The sequence below is a fragment of the Parasteatoda tepidariorum genome, chromosome 5 (assembly GCF_982258835.1).
Source record: "Parasteatoda tepidariorum strain Cologne lab strain chromosome 5, Ptep-v5.0, whole genome shotgun sequence".
Lineage (NCBI taxonomy): Eukaryota > Metazoa > Arthropoda > Arachnida > Araneae > Theridiidae > Parasteatoda > Parasteatoda tepidariorum.
The window spans coordinates 81,899,553-81,922,971 of record NC_141759.1 but is presented as its reverse complement, the minus strand read 5'-3'; the positions used below and the strand labels follow the sequence as shown (position 1 = coordinate 81,922,971).

Sequence of the window (23,419 nt, the reverse complement as noted above, 5' to 3'; positions counted from 1 at the left end):
ACAAACTCTGAGTCAAGAATTACTGCTATTTTGTCAAGTTAAAAGCTTTTATTCAGTTGAAAAAGCATATTAAGCAAAACTTAATTACAAGCAAAATTACATGTTCAGTAGTCGGGGTCACTGTGCCGAAGCATACGATAACAAGTGACTAATTTTGTGCATTTTTCATTGCCCAGTCGATGCCTAGACATTTGGGTTTTAAATTTTAGTCTATCTTTTACTAAAATTTAAGTCCTTGAGAATTTTAAATAAGTCTTAAAAAGTCCTTGAAAAATACTTGAATTTTATTTTTAAAGTAGAGCATGAACCCTGTTTATGCAGTAATTGCAGGGTGCTAAATATTTCATTACAGAATAAATTAACTTTTACATTTATTAGAAAGGAAAAACACAATAACAAAAAGAAATCTAAATTTATTTTTAATCAATTTTAGTTAATGTTAGTAGATTAGTAGTAAACTATATTAGTTAATTTCCTTTTAAAATTGTATATACTTTAGGAAAGATACTTAGTAAAATAAAATATAAATTTAAACATTGTGCTTTAGAGCATATTTCGGAACGGGTAAGATCTTCATTATTAGCATTGCTAAAGAAAAATTTCATCATCAATAACTATTTTTTACAGATTTATGTACATAATATAAAGCAACTTCCATTTTCTTTCAATTATAAGATTTTTAAAATGTCATTTCAAGAGTGGTGTAAGTATTTAAATCTTATAATAATAAAGTAATTGAAGTTAATCGGAACTTATTTTAACGCAGCAATGTATTTACAATAAATTTTGAAAGTCTAGAATTTTTCACAATTGCATAAGAGCTTTTGTATTTAGAACTTTTTAATTTTTAAAAATGGATTGTTTATTGTAATTATTTTCTTTTCAGATTGTTTCCCAGCATTCAATGCTCTTGGCTCCACTTGCTGTCGATGCTGTAATGAAAGTGATTGATCCAACTGTTGATACAAATGTTAATTTGAAAGATATTAAGATAATGAAACAGCTTGGGTTTGTATTTCATAAATACTATATTCTTTTTATTAAGATAACAGTGCACAGGTGGGTGACCTTAGATCAACCATCGAGTGCATAGAATCAGTCCTCGTTAAACTTATTCTGTAAAGTGCTCCGTTTTGTGCGCTGGTTGTCAAGCTACTTAAGTAAGGGGGCTACCCCCTCTGGGAAGGAACAAAATTCCAAAAAGATTAACATTTTAATCTTTTTTTTTTTTTTTTTTTAGAAAAATATAGCTGTTTAAAATAAAAAATAATCTTATTTAATTTTGATTTTACAATATAGGCGAAAAATTTGATTGTTTATATTAAATTCTGAGTTATCAATTGGATGTAGAACTGCTCAAGTAAACAATTGCTGCAACGCTTGCAACTATTGTCATTATTTTCACAAAAAACAGCTAAACAGAGTGCTTACAAGAGACTGGCAATATGAAAATTTTAGAATTTAAAGCATGCAGAAATTTTTGAGGCGGGGAAAATTTACTGCGACCAATATGAATTTGGAGAAGTTTCAAATCAAGTGTGTCAGGCAGTGATCTCTTGAAATCAAAATTCCAGTATAATATTGTTTTGAAAATGTTGAAATTAAAGAAAAAGAGATTGCTATATATATATATATATATATATATATATCTTAATATGTGTACTTAATTTAGTTTTAGAAATTCAAGTGCGTCAATAAGAGATTATTCCAATTCAAAATATAGGAAAATAACTACATAAAAAATTAAAAATAAAAGGAAGTTAAAGAAAATCTGAAAAATATCAATCAGTAGGATAGAATTATTGTGGTTCATGCATGTCTCCAAATAGATTATCCAATGCAACATTATCCAACTGAGCAATGCTCAAATTGGATAATCTTGCCTGTATTACAAATATTGGAATGAGGTACGTAGAAGTTTCAATTAAAGTAAAAATCATTAGAAAACGATATAGATTAACAATGAAATCTGTATTGCTATTGTTGCTACTTGATCTCAATTAAGTTATTTAATTTTTTTAATATTTTATTTTGCTTTTTTTTTTTTAAAAAAAAATTATGTATTAAGATAGGTACACACATGTAAATAATTTGTTATATATTTGTCTCATTTATTGTTTCATCGATAGTCTTATAATTCAAGATTTATCTCCTCTTTTGCCCCTAAAGTATAAATATATAGCATATCTAAATATAGATAAATGTGTATAAATATATTGAAACAATTTATTTTGCACTTGCACTGCCGTCTTGTTTGCAGTAATTTTTAATTTGATGTATTACTATTATTTATTTCTTAGGTATATTTTCTATTGTTTTAATACTCTGCCTTTTTGATGCTTTCTTTTCTACAGAGGCACTGTGGATGATATAGAACTCATTGATGGGCTTCTATTCAAGCAAAGGAGTGCTGGTCTTGGTGGTGTTACTAAAATAGAGAAAGCAAAAATTGGACTTATTCAATTCTGTGTGTCTCCTCCTAAAACCAACGTGAGAATTATTATTATTTTTAATTAATATTATATTGTGTTTCCCTGAAACATTTAGAAAAGAATGTCTAAGGAGTAGGCTAACCTAGAGTTCTGTGTGTCTCCTCCTAAAACAAATGTGAGAATTAATTTTATTTTTAATTAATATTGTGTTTCCCTGAAACATTTAGATAAAAAAAAATGTCTAAGGAGTAGGTTAACCTAGAGTTCTATGTGTCTCCTCCTAAAACAAATGTGAGAATTATCATTATTTTTAATTAATATTATATTGTGTTTCCCTGAAACGTTTAGATAAAAAAATGTTTAAGGAGTAGATTAATCTATTTAGAGTTACAAAATATCCCATAGAAACTACTTAGATTATTGTGATACTAAGTTTTTTGAAAATAATACAGGGGTGAGAGAATCCTCTGCTTTTCCTCTTTCTTATTCTTACCCGACTTCTGATTTTTTTTTTTTTTTTAATCCATTCTCCACTGTTATCTGAACAAATGATTTGATATAACAGAAGCATAGCTGCCAACTCTATTGGGTTTTGCCAGTTTCTCCTGGTCTACTGGTTTAATTAAAATTCTCCTAGTTTTTGTTCATTTTAGGAAATTCCCTAAAATTAAGTAGGTTTCCTAAAAAAAATCCCTATTTCAATAGAATTTTTTGTGCAGATTAATGCCTGCTTTAATATTTAAATAAGCATTACTAATGCATAATAAGTAATACTAATAGAAATCAGTTCAAAACTCTTTTTGTTCTAAAATGTTCAGTTTATTTCAATTCAGAACTTTCTTTTTAAATTAATTAAAATGATCTTTTAGCTATCTTTGATGCCTATTAATATTTGAAATTATGAGTAAACATAATATTTCAAGTATGTTTAATGTCAATCACAACTGGAAAATATTTCAGTTTTTCTAATTTGATGGCTATAAAAATTCCCTATGTGTAAAATATTTAGTACATAATCATGTACAGTATCGTGAAATTCATATTATTTCGTAAAATCTACTGGATTCTTTCCTATCCATGTTGGCAGCTATGCAGAAGTGAATAATGAAAGAATAATCGGAATTAAGCTTACCTACTCTTGAACTTAGATTGTAGAGTATACTTTTGATTGTTTTACCCAAAATATTGTTACTAATTTCCGTTTTTTTTTTTTTTTTGTGTGTGTGTGTGCGTGTGTTATAATGAATAAACTGCTTAATGCGAAATTCTAAATTACTTGGCCAGCTGGAATATAATAAATCCTCAGTAAACAATATTGATTTAATATTAACAGGATCCTCAGTAAAAACTCCCCTTGCTATTTGTCTGTGCCCTTGGCGGTGACCATGGTAACGAGATATAACTATTTCAAGAAGGGGTGTGGGGTCACTGTTTTGGACAGATTTTGGCTAGAGTCGGCATTAGACGGAAAAAGTTTTTCTTCTGTCTAGTGTGTTAGCCTTAGAGTGAAATGTTTCTTGTGCCTTTTGATATTGGTTCTTGGTACATATAAGTATGTATGTTGAATTTTAAAGTACAATTGAAATTATATTAATGGAAATCATAAAAATTTTATTCTTAAAATCTTGGGGGATTTAGTTATGCCCGTAAAGTTGTCACTGATGTGATCTTGATTTACTTGTGAATGTGTTAACAAGGTTTGTTTGTTGTTTTTCAGATGGACAATAGAGTAGTGGTTTCTGATTACACCCAGATGGACAGAGTGTTGAGAGAAGAGCGTACCTATCTCTTAAATATAGTGAAACAAGTTAAGAAGGCCGGCTGTAATGTATTACTCATTCAGAAGTCTATACTTAGGTAAGTATTACTACTTTTAAAAAAATTATCATTTACACAAGTTTCTGTACGTTTAAGTACAAAATTATAAAAATTACTTGGAAATGCATAAAACCTGTCTTTCATTTTCATGAGATTTGCTTAAATATTAGCCACAAGCAAAACAAGTATATTATTAAGGTTGTAATATCTGTTGCATGTATAGTATATACACTCCCAGGAAAATTAGTTTTTAATGGTTGAATTTTTTGCCAATCTTATCAATCAAACAATATCTCTAACTTTTACCATTCCAATTTTTTCATTTCTAATACTTAAACAAAACAATAAATATTTGTTATAATAATAAAACATTAAATAATGTAAGGAATGGGGGTATTAATAAAATAGTTTAATTTTAATATGGGAACTTAATAAAAAGGGAAACACTAAATGGCTAAATATAAGATATTACCTTCTTGGTTATAACAACAGTATAGTGAAATTATTATTTTTTCATTATTATTATTATAAGAATTTTTAAGACTGCAAGTCCATTTTTCTTCCTGAAATTCCCTTTTTTGATAAATTATTGATTATGAAAATTTAAGACAATTTGTGGTTTTAAGTTAAATATTTTGGCAAACACATATAAAAACTGATGACTTGATAACAGTTGTTGAAATTCTAACATAAAATTTTAAATTTTAGGGATGCTATTTCAGACTTAGCTCTTCACTTTTTTGCTAAAATGAAAATTATGGTTATAAAAGATATTGAAAGAGAAGATATTGAATTTGTTTGCAAAGTAAGTATTGAAGAAAATATCTTCTTAGGTTATCATTGTTTTAGCACATTTTAAAAAAATGCCACTTTAATGAAACTGCTCAATCCATTAGATGCAATTGTAACTTAATTTTTTTGTTTAAAAAAAAAGAATTGTTTTGATTTAATTTTACCTTGCTGGTTTTTCTTAACAAAATGTATGTTTAAATTGAAAAGGTATTTGTGCATCAGATTAGTCATTAATCTGCATCTATTTTTTATCTGTTAAAAATCTTCTAACAATAATAAAAAGATAAAACAGATTGTGGAAGTGTACCATTAGGGATAATAATGGGAATTATCTCTTAGAGTAAAAAACAATAATTTCGTCATTTTCAGATTGCATAACTCGTTTATTGACTCTGAAGATTTGGTTAATGAAGCTTTCATGTTGCTATTTTCTTGCTAATGGCTAGTTTATATAATTGTCCCGATTTTCAATACCTGTATTAATCTTCCTTTTTTCTGAATGTTTGAAATGTGATGTTAGAAACAAAATAATCTCATAGTTATGAATGAAATAAAGTTATTAATAACAATGAAAATCTCTAGCAATAGCTGACAAAAATGTTATTGTCAATCCACGTGGGACTGCGGGGGAATTTTCAATAATTGGGTGTGAAATGTGTGATTCAAAGTTTGCCGAACCAATTAATATTGAAAACATTAGGATTTTTGAAAACAAGTGAAAGTGCATTTTTATAACTTGTAAAAAGGATTGACGGTATATTACTAATTAATATAAAAATATTACTAATTAAAGTGTGTGATTCAGAATTTGGTATGTCTTAATGGCATATTAAAATATCGAGATTTTAAAAGCTGTATGGAAGTCTGTGACAAAAGCTACGAAAATAGCTCAGCCATGCAAACCAAGTGGTTTTATACGTTGTTGATTGAAATTGGTGTTAATTATCATTTTTTGTTGAATAAAGATATTTTGATGTTTATTTACCTTAAAAGCCTATTATCTGGAATAATTTATATTTCGCACGTGCGAACGATTTGAGATCTGGGACTTTCCGCTGTTTTTAAAATGTATTATGCGAGTAACACTTGTGAATCATACTGAATTATTTTCTTATTTCGATAGACTTTTTTTTAAAGTTCAAAGATATAATTTTTTTATGTTTGTTATTTACTGAAACATGTCTTCTTTGTGTAGAAGAGTGTTTAAAATTGTTTTCCTTTTCCAGAGTTTAAATTGCAGGCCAATTGCTAGTTTAGATCATTTTGTTCCTGAGGCTCTAGGATCAGCTGAATTAGTTCAAGAATTTTCTGCTGGTGGTGTTAAATATGTTAAGGTATAGCATCTCATTTTGACTTATTGTAACAGTAGTATCAATGATGTGATCCTTTTTTTTTCTTCTTCTCCTAATCATTTTTTATGCCAATTACATAATTTATTTATAAAATGTTGTACATATTTAGCAACCTCTATCAATCATATTTGCTTATTAACTACTTTTTCCTCATCCTTAAAGTAATAAAAATTTTATATTTGAATTGAATACATTTTTTTTAAAAAAAAAAAAAAAAATATTTTGTTCTTCTGTAATTCTTAGTTTTTAATTAGTGTCATAATCATTTTTTTCATTGTAGACATTCTGAAAAAAAAAATCTGGAAATATGCTTGGCAATTATTTAAGTTTCAAACATTAGCTCCATTTTAGAAAAAAATAATATACTTTTATTTATTTATTTTTTATGATGCAATTATGTAGGTAATCAATTATTAAAGCAAGCTGATTGAGTCTTAAATTTAAAAAAGCTTCTATTAAAATTTTTAGTTAATGTGTTTAAGTAATTACATATAATTTTTTCTGATGTTGATTTATAAAATAATATGCTTTTAAAATATTGCTAATGAAGTAAAAGAAATTATAATAATATTTGAAAAAATAATTTTTTTAAGACGCAATACTGAAATTGTAATTTAAGTTAAAATGTTTATTTATTTTTAAAATTATTTAAGGTATTATCAATGACCTCAGACTAAATGCATACTTCTATTTATTAATTCTTTATTTTATTAGACTTAATTTTTAAGACTTAATTATTTCTGCTGTTGTTTTGAATAATTTTAATTTAGTTCTCTTTTCAAAATTTATCTTATGTATAAAAAAATAGAAATTAAGAGAGAGAAGCTTTTAATTTTTTACATCTGTCCAATTAATAAAAATAAATAAATAAGAAGCATGTTTTTATTTGTATTATACTTTTAATTGAAATTTATTTTTAAAATCTTATGCTCAGTAAGATCTTTAAAAATAAACTTGTACAAGGTTGAAATCTTATTACGCTTTTATAGTTCAAGTTGGATTTCGTTACATAAAATAATAAGGGTATATATATATATATATATATTTTATGCTGATTATATTTACAAGGTACCTAGTTGTACAAATTTTCTTGATTTAAAAAAAATTGCCCTGATTTCATTCTGACTTTTAATGAACATCCATTTTCCATACATACATACAAATGTAGATTTTTGAAAATCAAATCCGACAATCAAAAAATTTTCATTTTCAATAGCTCCAATGTAGAAACTGTCTATTTATTATATGCATGGTTATGGCATACAGCCTCGCCAACTGGATTTATTGTTTAAATCTTTAATGAATTTCAATCATTCTATGAAGAAGAAACTCAATTGACAATTTTTCATGCATTTATTATTTATTTTTAGCGAAGGCTGTTGGATGGATTATTATAGTTTCACAATTATTAATTTGTCTCTTTCGTTTAATTTTTAAATAAATATTGATACTTATCAAGAATACAGTATTCGTTTCACAGAATTTTTAATTGATGAATTGAGTGATTATCCACTAAAATTACTTTTGTATAAAAATTCTATTTGGCATATGTACTGTTTCCATTTCAAGAAAATAGGAGCTTCATCTTAAAGTTATTTGGTTAAGGAAATCTTAAATTCAGTTGCAAATTTTTTGTTAAATATTGATTTTATGGAATATTAACTAATTGACATGAAACTATATATGTTGTACAGCATTGATAAAATTTTACAGGAAACTGTGAAACTTCTGATTCTGAACAAAATAATTTTGAAATTATATATTTTATTATTATTTTGCTATAAAATTTACATTTATTTCTTTTAAAGTATAGCAAAATATATAATTTTTTAGTTTTGTGTTTACTCTTTTAAAAGTGGTAAAGTCTGAGTAGGTGCATATTGTTCCCAAAAATGCTCTGATTTTTCATGATTTTTTCTTTGATTAATCCTGATATTTTTCTTTTCCACTACAAAGCCTGTATTTATTACAATTTTTATTTTTAAAAAAATTATTTAAGCGAATCCTTAATATTAATAGTCCTGAGACACCCCTGTATATATTTTTTATAGACCCTGTATATATATTTTTTAGAGGTTTCTATTTTTTTCACTTTTGGTATTGTCACTTATCAATGTGTTAAATATATGGGTATGCCTTCTTTTTTTTAACCAATTTTGTGGCTATTTCACACTTTTTTGCCTCACTATTTCTTGACAATATATAATATTTTTAATTAAGCTTATTTGAGTGATTGCTATTTTGTCATTATACTACATTTTTAAAAAATATATGTATTTTATCTTATTCATTTCGATACGCTGAACAAGTGTCATCTATTTTATGAAGATTTTATTTCCTATGGGTGTTTTTAGGCAAATATTTTGATAGGTTTCTTCTATTGGAGTTTTGTATTTTATTGAATTTGTTTTTTGCTTGAACAGGTTACTGGTGTAGCTAATCCTGGTAAAACTGTGACACTCTTCTTAAGAGGATCAAACAATTTAGTTTTAGAAGAAGCTGACAGGTCACTTCATGATGCTTTATGCGTCATACGATGCCTTGTTAAGAAAAAGTAAGCTATCTCTCCGCTGTTTTTTCTCATTCTTTAAATATGTGTGTTTTAACGGAGTAAAAAAATCCTTTTAAAGTTTTCACCATAGAATATCGTGCGATAAACATAGATTTCACATTCATATATATAGTTAAGTTTATTTATCAATAATCAAAATATAACTTTATAAGGAAATATATGTTCTCATAGTTAGGGTACATGTCAGGGATAAAAATCCTGCTTTTTTCTGTTAATTTTTACTTTTTCATTATTTCTACCTATCTGACTTCCGATTTTTTTGATAAATTTTTAACTGATTTTTTAAATTTTGATTTTTTTTTTCCTTGTCCCACATAAAAATATTACTGCAGCTAGGAATCACTTGCTCGATTTCAGAATGCAGGGGTCGCATTCCCCCTAAATTTCATAAAATTCCTAAAACTATGTGCAGACCCTAAAATTCCTAAAAATCTGATAAAATTTTGTTAGTGTTCCTAAAAAATTAGAGTTATAGGCTAAATATAAATAAAAAAGCAATAATCTAAAATATAAGAATTTAACTACATTAATTAAGACTGTTTTAATTTTGCCACATGGGAATTCTGATCCTGAGAGAGGTTTTTCGATAAATAAAGCAATGCTTAATGTGAGTAACCATGAGAATACTATTATGTCTCTTAGACTAATCAAAGATACCATTCAAAATTATGGAGGAGTGTTGAAGATCACCACAACACTATTGAGGGCAGTAAAAGAATCTCACAAATCATATCAAGAATATATTAGAAAAATGATCATGATTAATTTGTTTTTCTCTAACTTCTAATATAAATTGCTGATTTGAAATCTAATATTATCACACAATAGTTTTTCTTAATAAAGTAAGGTAAAGGGTAATAATAAAGTTTTGATTAAGAACGTAAAAATTAAATAAAAATCCAAGTTGGTGTTAATTTATTTTTTCTCTTGGTTTATTCTCACTTTTGTCTGTTCCTGAATTATGCACTTAATTTCTGATAGGTAATATGTAAAGATGAAATTTCATTTTTACACTTTAGAGATTTCATTCTTGACTTAATAAATTTCAGAGCTTTATTTTATGGCTTGCAATTATTTATGATATGTGTGGATGAATTATAATAATCTTCTGTTATGTAATAAACTACCGTGTGATCTGTTTTTATCCTAGCAAAATCATATATTACCCCTAAAATTTTTTGAAAAAAGTTCCTAAAATTACCCTAAAATTTTAAGAAACTTTGCTGCTACCCCTGAGAATGTACAAAGTTCTTGCATTTTGAGAAAATAGCCCATTTGAACTGAAATTGTCACTACTAGATTAAGTAAAAATATTATATCAAAAAAAAAATTTTTTTTTGAATTTCATATAATATATTATATTAAAAAAGATTTGAAAACTATGAGAAAATCCTAAGCAATAACTGTTGAAAATGTGATCAACAAAACATGGGGACAACAAATCTTCGTTAATCGAGTGCATCACAAAGCTAATATTCAAATTTTTCTGTAGCTTTAAAAATTTGGACCTTAAAAACCTTGTGAAAATACGCGGCAATAAGAAAGTCTGCCAATCATGATGTTTGAAATAAAACAATAAGTGCTTATAATTCAATCAAAAATACAAAGCATCTAAGTGTAATGGAAATTATATTAACAATATGTATTGTTCAATTTTAAACCTAATCGAATGAGTGTCTTAAGTTGTTGAGCTACGTTAATTTAAAGTTGTGAAAATTTATTCAATGCAAAATTTAATTCATGAATTTAGTTTCATTAAATTCAAACTTATAAGATTCCTGAAAAGTCCCCTTAAGTCTAACATATCCTTTATATACATTATATGTGTCAAGGGGTGCAAAAACTGGGTTTGTTTCTGGCACTGTAAACCCTAACTACGGCTTTTACTCGTATTAGGTTGAATATTGGTTGTGTTACTGAATAGGGATGAGTTGATTGTCTCAAAAAACGCATCCAAAATAAATAATAGTTACAAAATACTCTGAAAAAAAAGTATTGCTCCAAACGCATAAACTTCTCATGCTCTTCTAACCAAAATATTCATTTGAAATGTTTTAAATGGAGTTAAGTTGCTTCTCAAAAAATTTAAATTAAACTTCTGATCTCAAAAAAATTAAGGAAAAAATTTATTTGATCAATTTTAAGTTCATAATATAAATAACTTCAAGGGCAGCATGGTTAAGTAAATTTTATTAGGTCAAACTTTTTAAATCTACTTGAATATTTAGATGGTGTTTTTCATATTTCACTTAATTTTATATTTTAAGAAAGCAATGGCGTCGGACGTAAATATAATTATTAATCTACCATAAAAGATATTTATTTTCGAAATCACAATATATTATACATATGAGACATATACTCTTGCTTTAAAAAAAAAAGAATTTTTTTTACGTTAAATCTTCTTGCCACAGTACAATTAATTATGCATTTTAGTGTTGAACATAAAATATCAAATGTGCATATTAAAAAATTTTTTCTAAATCAAAATGTAGATTTTCACTCATTAGTTCTTGGTAACCTGTTTTGAAGCACTTTACTATAATTATTATTTATTCCATTCTATTAATTGGTGGAAATTTTCAAAAGAAAACTTAGTGCTTCACTTACTGTGGCTAAAAATTTCCAATGACGCAGCCCTTCATTGAAAACTGATATAAATAAGTTACTAAATCTTCTGTGTTTTAACTAGAAAAAAGTAACTTTATTGCTTAAAAATATTTATTTTAAAATTTCGGTCATCTGCTTGATTTTATTGTGGAATTGCACTACGTGGTTTACCAGGCATGTTTACTCGTGAAACATCAATAATCCAGTACATAAAAAGTGCATTTCTCGCACAGATCTACTTGAATATTTAAGAGATTGAAAAGTATGATTTTCAAAGGAGTTGCTTTGTCTAGCTGAATAATTGGATATTCAACCTAATTATTTGCTCTCTGAATGATGGGATATTCAATCTAATTATTTGGTGTAGCTGAATATTTGTTTGGCCAAATAATTTAATGTGGCATCATAGCTAACTTTTTGCATGGGTGGCAAAATATTAATGACATATATTTTTAATAGGGCTCTGATTGCTGGTGGTGGTGCTCCTGAAATTGAACTCTCTTTAAGACTTGCAGAGTATTCGAGGACCCTTTCAGGGATGCAGTCCTATTGTATAAGAGCGTATGCAGATGCCTTTGATATCATTCCCTACACTCTGGCTGAGAATGCAGGGTTGAATGCAATTGCCACTGTCACAGAACTTAGAAACAGACATGCTAATGGTGAAAAGAATGCTGGAATAAATGTTCGCAAAGTAAGTATTATTTTTGTAATACTGTTAAAAATGGAACTGACATTCAAAAAAGGCTTGTTATAATAACATTATATCAAAATATGAAATTTAAAAATCATGTAGATTTGCAAGGAGATCGGCGCAAATCGACGGAGTGTAGTGTACATGTTAAGGCTAAACTTCTTTTGACACCAATTTGCAAAGGGCAGGCCCACCTTGCTTGCTTTTTGATCTTAAGAAATGCACACATTTTGTAAAAATAAACCGCCATTCCATAAAAATGCTACCTTTTTATTCAGATTCCATTTTGAAAAAAAATTAATTCACTGTTTAAATAACAATTACACACTTAAAATTATCTGTATTTAGAGATTTAATTCTAATTACTGTTACAAATATTTACTTTGTTTAGATACTTCTTAACTGGTTGGAATTTCATAATGATCTTTTTTCAGTGGGGGGGGGGATATTAATACATGTTTAAAGTGATTTTAAAACTTTTTTTAATGCATTTTTAAATGTTCATTTTCTCATAATTTTCAGTTTAAATTATTGAAAAAAATCTTTCATGCTATTTATAAATTTATCATTTTTTTAATTTACTTATTTTGAAAATAAAAATATGCTCGGAGATTGCCTTTTAGCATGCCTTTAATTACTTTTATAAACTACAAATTTTTCTCTTTGATAATGGGAAAATTACTTTTTGAAATATACCCATAAAAAAATTTTGAGGATAAAATTTAGCTATTTCATAATATTATGCATTTCGATAAATTATTACACTGTTCATAACTAAAAAGTATATCTAAATTTATTTGCAGGGCTCTGTTACAAATATTCTAGAAGAGAATGTAGTTCAGCCCCTTCTCGTTAGTGTGAGTGCTGTCACCTTGGCCTCAGAGACAGTGGAAACTCTCATGAAGATAGATGATATAGTGAGTTTTTATTTATTCATTTATTTTGATATGAATGACTTGTTGCAAAAACACATATTAAGTCTGTTTACAAACCTTTCTGTATTTAACGGTTCATTTTAAAATTACCTGATTTTAAACAACATTTTGACTGCTGATTGGTATGTGTGAAAATTTTAAATTAATTTAATAGTACTAAATAATAGCTAATAGTACTAAAAAAGTTGTTTTTGTAACTCTTTTTATGGATAATTAAGTGAAATCAGGGTCTGGCAACGGTAGCCTTACAGAATTTAAGATAAAAAGCTGTCACAAATTTATCTTATAGATAGACTCAGTTACAAAACAAGTCTAAAATTTCAGTGTCTTGAAAGCTGAAAACGATATTTGTTTTATATCTTCAAGCAACATTTGTATACATTGTTGTTAATATTAAATAATAAATTTTTATTAGCTTTTTATCCTAAACTTTTCAATTTTAATGTTTTCATTTTTTTATTTTAATTTACACCTTTATCTTATGTTTAGTATTATAGGAAACTGTTAAATTTTGGAAATAATTCACTGTATGTTCTTATATTTATTTATTTATTTTGCTGTAAATTTACAATATTTTGTATTTATTTGCAATTTAAGAACTACAACTATATGAAGAGCAAGTTTTTTATGATTTCTCAAAATATTGAAAGCAGGACAGAGCCTTATTTGTACTAATTAACAAAGCTGGTCGAAGAAGACTATTCACAAATTTTGTGTAGATTTCAACAATTTGAAAAAACTTGAGAACTTCCTTATGAAATCAAAGTAATGGTTGTAATAACAAGGTTTTGTGCATATTTTTCAAATCTCAAACTAATCATTTGTTAAAATTTTTATTGTAAATCCTAAATATCAACAAGTGTTATAACAAAGTTAATATTTGTTTCAAAATAATAAAATATCCTTGTTCTTAATTCAAAAATATTTTTTTATAGGTTAATGTTGTGCGGTAAAGAAGATGCTACTCTTTGTAACTACAAATTAATCACTCATATAAACGGACTCTGCTGTGCTTTGTTTTGCTGTTACTCATATAAAAACATTCTGCGTTTAACGTTTCATTCTGTATTGCAATTTCTATACTTTTTTGTGCATTAAAGAAGAACAAATATATATGTGTTTATTCAATTTAGCTATTTTATTTTACATATTGAAGAAATATAACGATAATATACATCGTAGTCCGACAAATGTTTTTTTTTTTTTTTTTAATTTTTTTTCTATGAAGCTATATTGCACTAAGAGTTGTAATTTCTTTCGGAAGAAACTAGAATTCTCCTATGCAATAGATTAGCATAAGTGTTATAAGTAATTAAATTTGAACAATCAAAACAAATTTCGTGTTCTTTATTTTGAGTTTAATACAGAATTGTAAAATCTGTGTATCATAATGATTATTCATACTTTTTGTATTTGGTGATAAAAATTAGTTCGCTATTTGTAATTATAATAACTTCCCAATCCCTGATTGCACTGAATAGCTAACCTCAATTAAAATATGTGAAAGTTGTAATAATAAATTATTTCTAAAGATTTTGCTTGAATAATGTATGAAGAAAGCAAGGTTATGATAGAGTTTGAGGATTGCGATATTAAAGGCAGAAATATTTGAGAAAGTTTATATTAAAAAGTGACCCTTTTCCATAAAAATCCCAACATGTAAAATAAAACCCTAAAGTGTAAAAGAAAAATACCCGAAAAATTCAATAAAAAATTACTAATTCACTTAAAAGGGGGAGAATAAGCATGCAAATGTCATCAAAATTAATAAAGATTGTTGCTTATATATATTGATAAGGCATAAATTGCACTAAACAGAGAATTATCTGGCTGTGATATATTAAACTTTTGGAGACATGAAAAGGGTAGACTCTGGTGACGTTTTTTAGTATTATTAAGTCTTATTGTGGAAGAATGCTCGAAGTGAATTATTATTATTTTTTTTTTTTTCAGTTTCAACATTTAAATAAATATTAATTTAATTCAGTAAAAAGAAATTTTAATTTTTTTTTATCAATGGATTATTTTCTCTAAAGGTAAGTAAGACACATTGTTTCTTACCTTTATTCCGCCATTATTTCTCACATTTAATTTTCTGTTGGCAACTTAATGTTTATTTCAAATCACTTTTGTTTCTTCTCATTCACCTCTGACAGGTCTTGAAAAAGGGCATCTATTTTTAATGTGCTTTAAACTTGTCGACTGATATTTGCTATTTATATATTTTTGAAGCAAATGCAGTTTTTATATCAGCAATAGTAATTAAACTACTATATTTGGTCATTTTTCGTTTCTTCCGAATAAATTTCTAACTGACTATATATTTGTTTAAAATTAAGTAGTATATTCACTTTAAAGTGAAGCTGGTTAGAAATTCTTAAATGCTATCTGGATATATTTTTATATTGTAATTATGATTACTGATATCTAGTTTAGAAAGTTGGCATATCAGGAAAATGAAATTGTAATTGAGGATTGCCAAAGTGATTTGTTACTTTACTATTGTAGTTAAGCCTTTCAGATTTTGTAGCGCTCTAAATTATAGCGCAAATTAAAATGGTTAACCAATCAATTCAATCATTTATAAACCAATGCCAATGAATTAAATAGTAAGTGTGATTGAATTCTAATTTACATTCAAATGAAATTACTTCATAACAAATAATTCAACTATAACAGTAAAAACAATTTATTCAAATAATTTTGATTGTACAGATCTTTGCATAAAAAGTATATCTAATCAGGTAACTTTTTCACACATTTACATATAGAAAGCAAACAAGGTACAATGCAACATTTATGATGAAATAAAATGGGGCGCAAGTCATTTTTTAAAAGGAACCGAGGCAGATTATTTATTGGAAGAAAGTCAATGCTATAATAATTTTAACGAGTGATCTTTCATACGTTAAAACCAAGACATTTTTAATACCATCCCTTATTAACTTATGAAAACACTCAAAGCATTTCTTAATTCAATTTGACTAATACAAAAGAAATTGTAAATATAAATAATTTCATGAATTTTCCATTCTTAAATAAATGGATATGTGTAGAGATAACAGTATTTGCTCATAAAATAGGAACCGAATTTAATAAATTTAAAAGATACTTATATTTTCACTGTTACTCCAGGCAATATTTCGGTATGTATGGTAGGGATTAATCAATAGTACTAAAATGCTCTTGCCATTTTATTTAAGCTTTCTTGGTATTTTTGTGTATTATTTGATATCGCTATACCTTTTGAAAAGAAAAGAAGAAAATATAGGGCTCACTTTATTACACTTTAAAGTAGTGCATAATGATTTATAGGACTTATATGTATTTTTCCTTATAACTTAAAAGCAAAATTATGGAATTTATGATTTTGAATTATGCATTTAAAAATGACACAATTATCAGTTTTTAGATTTTTTTAAAAATTTTATTTTATCGCAGTTTATACTGATTTGGATTATGCTATATTTTTTTTAACGTCAATTGCACGAAAATGTTTATTGAAAATCTAAAAATACATAACTGTAAACTATTCAACTACCTTTCAAAAACTGCTGATTGCAGAACTGTGTTGGTATAATTTTGTCAGAAAAAAATTCTAAAATACTGCACTCCTTATGGGTAACGACCATGTATTGAAAAATACTGTCAAATGCGGTAAATATCTGCCATCGGTTTATTTGTGAAAATTAAATAAACATATTTCGAATTTTTCTCTATTGAGCTGAGAGAAGAGAGGCCTCTTCAAAACATCTGGACTGGAGGTATCCATACCTGCCAAGTCTCCTGTTCTTAACGAAGACTCCTGTATTTTATGATTATCTCCTGTTTACCCGTATATTCTTAAATTTCTCCGTACTCGTTGAAGAAATTTTTTTTAAAAAATAGGCGATAAAATATTCCCTGATGGCAAAAATACTTCACTTATTCCTCAACAAATGGTGCTATTGCCAGTACTGGAGCATCTTAAGTGCTTATAGGACCAGGTTAGCCTGGTTGGTAGGACTCAGGGCCCATGTCAAGGAGATCGTGGGTTCGATCCCCGCTGGCCAAAGCCTCCCCATAGAGTAAATGATGCACGTAACATCTGTCGAGTCATGAAGTCCTCCATGTTCTCATAAGAAATCATCTGGGGCTACTGATTCAGGAGTTTCCTTGTCTTCTGGATTGGTTCAAAAGTACAAGGCTGCAGAGTTAAACAGTAGTTGTAAACCCAAAATTGGATCGGCTGTTCAACGACGGTTATGAAATAAAAATATAGTTTAAGAACTGGAAATAGCACCATCTGTTGAGGAATAAGAGAAGTATTTTATCGCCAATTATTACTATATTTTAGTTAAGTGAGTTTAAGTACCAGTCGACTGACCCTGGCCCTGTGAACGGGACTTATGTTTTTTCTACAAGTGTTGTGCTTTAGTGTTTGTGCCATTCTCAAGATTAATAATTAGTGCAGTGTTTATAGTTTAATTATAATTAATGGTTTAAAAAAATCTTCTGTAGATTAAGATTTATTTACTTATTTTTTACTTCACTAAATGTAAGCGCTTCTATTATTTCCTATTTTGAATTTTTCTTTCTGACTTATGATTGTGCATGATCTATCAAAAGTTTACTCGTACCCTAAAAAAATGTCGCTAGTAAAATATCCGTTATTTTATTTCTCCAATGTTGGCAGGTATGGGTATTTCAGAAAGGGAAGATCTGGCAAAATCGAACTTCACCGAAATGTAAAATAATTTTTTTTTTCCAATTAAAGGCAAGTTTAACAACTTTTAAAAAGTCAGTATGATTATTATTTTGACTGACTTATTAAAAAATATTCAATATTCAGTTAAAATATATGATTTTTCTATATTTCCCTTTGATTTCGTAATATCGATAACTGACTGTAGTTAGCATTTTTATACATAAGTTACTGGGTAGGTTTTAAAAAATACGTTTTCAAACTTTTTGTCATTGACAACTTTACTAATTTATTAATAACACTATATGCTTAATTACCCATCTAATTATGTAAACATTAACAGTTCCCCAGTAACCAGCTTGTTCTTGTAATTCTATTTTTATTATTTATAATCTGATATTTGGATGTGCCAATTAATAATGTTTGTATTAAAGTTGTAGTTATTACAAACAACTAGCTGTTTCTCTATCTACGCAACATATAATTCTGTAACAAATCTCTAAACTATTCTTAGAATTATAACAGCCTCGATTTCTGGTTATATCATATAATACATTTATTGTTCTGTTTTAGTTGCATTATTGCTTCTTGTAAAACAAGGACAAGCCACGAAAAAATAAAATGTTAACGACAATTTTGATTGATAAAATATTTTTTTCCTCTTTTAATGTTTAATTTTTTTTTTCTCAAAGCACCAGCTAAGTTCCAAAATGTAAATCACTAAAATACTTATTAGGTAATTTATTATTACATTTTACTTTAGTGACTTGCCATAGTTTCATAAACATTAATTACACTATATAAAAAGACAGTATCAACATATCTCTAATAAAATGCCTATAAAATTTTTGCTTATAGAAGTACCACATTATTAAAATGTACCTATATTTAATATTGTTGTAATTATATATTTTCTAATGATTGGCTAAATCCCAAAGGGTAGTAATGTGGAAACGAATTTAATAATTTTAAAACTGGTTGTATTTCTTTTTAATCTAAAAAAATACCCTTTTTAATTCTAAAAATTATTGTTTTCCATTTTAAGAATGTTATTTTATATACATAGAAAGACATTTTTTATAAATTTGTCGTTTGCTGATTAAATTTGGCAAATTGTGTAAAATCGATTACACTAACGGAAAATACCCATTTCTGGCTTTAATTGACACAAAAGTAAACTTTTTTTTTTTAAACATTTAAGAATTATATTCTTTTTTATAAATTTTTGATCAAAGTAATCATTTTTGAGCTTTCAATTGATGATATATAATTATGTATACACTACCCTACAATAATGGATAACAATCACCCATTATTTAATTTTTCCCCCCGAATACTATGACATTTTAGTATATAGACGATTATTGCTAGGTATAATTTGTTATAAAATTTTGTTTTGTGGTGCTGAATTAAATTTCTGGAAAAACCCCTTATCATTTAGAGCTGTCTTTTAAAGAATACAAAAAGTACTTAAATAATTTCTGAAAACTTTTTAAATTTTCAAGATATTGAAAGTGGACTTTAGTTACTAAATACGATTCACGACAAAATTGTGAATGCAAATTTTTTTTTTAAATTTTTTTATGAACGGTATGAAAGAATTATTTTAAATACTCATATTTTGCGTAATTTTAACAAAAATTGATATCAAATTTTAAAATGCTATTTTTTTTTTTTTTTTTTGATCAATTGAAAATTGTTCAAAAAATTTGTTTTCGTCCATGTTCAGGAAATTTTTTGCTAATCCTTAAAGCTTTAAAATTGATTGTTAAGTATGAAAAATAGCAAGATCTAATCACCTCGAAAGTTATAAAATAATCCAAGTTTTTCTTGAGAAATTGAAAATAATACAATAACTGTAAGTGTCTGTTCCATTATTGTTGAGTAGTGTATAATCATTGTTTTTGTTAAGCTCACAAATGGCATTCAAACACCTTGCCGTGTTAAATTAGAAACATCAAGACTTGCTAAATTATTATAATGTAGTATAAGTAATATATAACAACCTGTACTGTATGTTTTTATCTAATGTAGTGAGATTGAAGTATAGTGTTGTCACGAAAGGGGTGAAAAGAAAATGTGATAATTTTTTAACGACCCCTTTTTGAATATTAAATATTCCTTGCTACGATATTTCTCTTTTCAACTCCTAAGCACATATCTAGTTATTTTTACATTTCCCAAAAAATGATAATAACATATGATAATCAAAATCCAAAAATAAAATTGTGGATGCTACAAATGTATATTTAAACAATTTTTTTTCCTTAGATTGTACTTTTCAAAATTTTCATTAAAATAATTTTGATTTTTTTATTTATAAATATTACATTTTTAAAGGCAGCTGTGCTTATTGTAGGATAATGATAATCCATAGTGTATTGCAATAAGCCACCAGAAAAATAATTCATAAGTTCGTATTGAGCAGTAGTCGGAGAAGCCATCTACAAGTAGTGAAAACTACCGTAGTCGCTACTTTTTTTAAAAATTAGTGCGATACAGATATACAGTAGTTTGTAGCGATTCTTGGCAACTACTTTTAACGTTAGTTTAGTAAAGAAACAGACAGAACTGACTAACGTTAGTTTAGTAAAGAACAGAAATTTAATAAGAAAGGCTCTAACGCCACTAAGTTTTCGAATTTGATGGGTACAAATCTCGCGGGTCTGTTAATGGATGCACTGTGGGCCAGAAGACCATGATCTTTGGCCAAAAGTCAAAAATTAAATTTTCAACTAAAATATGTGTAGGCAGTTTTAATATAGCCCAAATTAAGTATTCATAATCATTGCAAGCATTATAATTTACTTTTTGGACCGACGAGAGTACAATGCAATGAAAAATATGTTTAAAAATTTTTTTTAAATTTTTATTTCAGAAATATATATAGGAAATTCACCTTACTGTTAAATTTTTATCAGAGTAATTAGTCTGAAATTATAGTACAATTTTTCAATTTGTTGGATTAGTTAATACTCTTCACAAACGTATATCATTTGACATTTTACAATGTTTGAATGACTTTCGAAACTTGGTTTAAAAAAGTTCCACGAGGTAATTAGCTAAAAAAAATTTTGTTGTCTTCTTTGATGTTTCTTCTTTCGAAAAAACCTGCACCGTTTTGCCAGTATTGCAAAGGTGGACTAAATATACCGAAAAACAAAAATTATGTTTTTTTTTCTTCATGTTTTCGCGTTATTTAGCAATTAATTCGCGTTTTTTTGTAATATTACTTCGGAAATATAATTTGCTTTTCATTTTTAATATAAAATTACGAAAATTATTATATTTTCATTGCTATATTTAATTATTTAAACGTACTATATTATTTTTTTTATTTTTACTCGCCATATTTCAGCCAGTAATTTCATTTATGAATTCAATTTACCTGCACATAAAAAAGCCCAAATTTTGAAACAAATTTTATCGAAATTTTGGCCACGAAGCCTTGGATGTGGAATGCAATGAAAATGATCATGTGACTGCAGCTGAGGGTTAACAGGAATTACATAGTTAGAATCACGTATAACTAATATTTAAACTTGCCATTGCGAAAAATAGGTAATTAATCACTTTGGTCACACATTGTACTCTCGTGAAACATTGAAGTTATTTCATGGGAAGGGAATGTATTTTCGATGTACTTAATTTCTTAGAAAAAAAATTAAAGAGCATTAAACAATTAAAAAATTTTAAGTATTTGATAATTTCGCATTTCCTAAATTAAATATTCGCTGTCGAGAAAGGCATAAAAAGTTGAAGGAAAAAAGTATTTTTGGAATAACAAACTAAACATGAATAAATATTTCTTAACTATTACTTTACATTTAATGTAAGTTGGTCTCCTTAAAGTAGTGAAGTAGTTACTACATTTAAAAAAAGTAATTGTAGTTAACTACATTTGTACAATGAAGTTGTAAACTACGAAAATAATGTAGTTTTTCCGACCACTGTATTGACCACGCTGTCTCTACAAAATGAATGACCTTAACTAACGAGTAAAACGACGTCTTCAAATTATGTTTGTATCAGTGTTTTAGGGAACTCGAATTGATATGCGGTTTCCATCGAAAGGCAAAAATAAAACTTGACACTGTTACTCCATATTACTAGTTGGTGTTTTGTATCAACTTATGCATCGATTTGCGAACAAATTATTTCCCAGAACAACGAAAGGAACCAGCCAATTTAAAGCTTTAATTTAGTATTTTGAGTTTAACAATGAAACAAATAAAAATTGCACTTGAAAATAACTCTTTTAAGGTAACAGTGTTCTTTTTAGGCTTAAGTTATTGTGCACAGATTGTTGGATACAGTGGATAGATCAGGGGGGAAACATCGACATTAAGTACCAGCTTTTGATGTATTTAATTTCAAAATAACTCTTTTAAGGTAACAGTGTTCTTTTTAGGCTTAAGTTATAGTGCACAGATTGTTGGATACAGGATACAGTGTATAGGTAAGGGGAAAAACATCGACATTAGGTACCAGCTTTTGATACATTTAATTTCAAAATAACTCTTTTAAGGTTATTTTGAAATTAAATGTATTAATCCAGTGTTCTTTTTAGGCTTAAGTTATTGTGCACAGATTGTTGAATACAGTGCATAGATCAGGGGGAAAACATCGGCATTAGGTACCAGCTTTTGATGTATTAAATTTAAAGCTTCAAATTGGTATTTGAGTTTAACAATAATAATGAAACAAAAGGTAACAGTTTTCTATTGAGTTTAAGTTTCTTTTTGCACATATTATTGTTGAAAACAATCCATAGGTCAGGGGGAATTACTAAAATATACATCGGGTGGGTTTATTAAATTACCGAAGCACAATCTTTTTACTTAAAACACTAATAATTATTTTTCTAATAACTAAATCGGAATAAGTCCTTCAACTATCTTGACTAGCATGTGGCTGATTGATGCGTACTTGGTTTCTCTTCTCAGTACGAGAATCAAAAATTGATCTGGCAGTAGTTAAAGACACCCAAAATGAAACCGATGAAAGCAGCTTATTCGTTCTTGTACACTTTGTGGTTTGACTTTGATAAGTGATGATCTCTATGAAAATAGACAGATTTTGATGGAAGATTTTCGATAACAAAATATATTTCACTTTTGTCGATGATGATGATTAGGTTAAGAACCAATGCTGAGGCTTGGCAGTTTCGGAATGAAGAGCTTACTCTGAAAAAAGAGGGGGAAGGGATCTGTTTAAATAAATATACTTTTACACTATTTTTTGTTATCTAATAATTATTTTCGATGTTGTATCGGAATTAAATATTTTATTGTAATTTAATGAATCGGTAACTAACTTGTCAACAAAATAAAATAAATAAAAAGTTCGAAAACGGTTTGTGCTTTCGGCTATTTGAAAGTGTGCTAGTTCCTCTCCAATTAGGGCTTGTAGTGTATCGAAGCGTGTTAGACGTCTTTCCTGGCTTCGAGTAAGAATACAATTTGGAACAAATATTTACAAAGAAAACGATGCAGTTAAGAGACTCAGCTCATCACCACTCGTCCATTTA

The 23,419-nt window shown here is 27.3% G+C and overlaps 2 protein-coding genes across 2 annotated transcripts in view; one reads left to right on the top strand and one right to left on the bottom strand.

Moving 5' to 3' along the window:
• CCT4 (chaperonin containing TCP1 subunit 4) overlaps nucleotides 1-14,318 on the top strand; it is a 32,977-nt gene extending 18,659 nt beyond the window's left edge. Inside the window, exons 6-14 of the mRNA XM_043039570.3 lie at nucleotides 887-1,008; nucleotides 2,355-2,490; nucleotides 4,150-4,289; nucleotides 4,959-5,055; nucleotides 6,269-6,376; nucleotides 8,818-8,948; nucleotides 12,036-12,270; nucleotides 13,074-13,187; nucleotides 14,141-14,318. Coding sequence (XP_042895504.1) covers nucleotides 887-1,008; nucleotides 2,355-2,490; nucleotides 4,150-4,289; nucleotides 4,959-5,055; nucleotides 6,269-6,376; nucleotides 8,818-8,948; nucleotides 12,036-12,270; nucleotides 13,074-13,187; nucleotides 14,141-14,158 — 1,101 coding nt within the window. The 3' untranslated portion in view covers nucleotides 14,159-14,318. The remainder of the gene's footprint in view (nucleotides 1-886; nucleotides 1,009-2,354; nucleotides 2,491-4,149; nucleotides 4,290-4,958; nucleotides 5,056-6,268; nucleotides 6,377-8,817; nucleotides 8,949-12,035; nucleotides 12,271-13,073; nucleotides 13,188-14,140) is intronic.
• An 8,322-nt stretch (nucleotides 14,319-22,640) lies between these two features.
• LOC107447701 (regulator of G protein signaling 7-like) overlaps nucleotides 22,641-23,419 on the bottom strand; it is a 73,366-nt gene continuing 72,587 nt past the window's right edge. Inside the window, exon 16 of the mRNA XM_087164408.1 lies at nucleotides 22,641-23,075. Coding sequence (XP_087020534.1) covers nucleotides 23,028-23,075 — 48 coding nt within the window. The 3' untranslated portion in view covers nucleotides 22,641-23,027. The remainder of the gene's footprint in view (nucleotides 23,076-23,419) is intronic.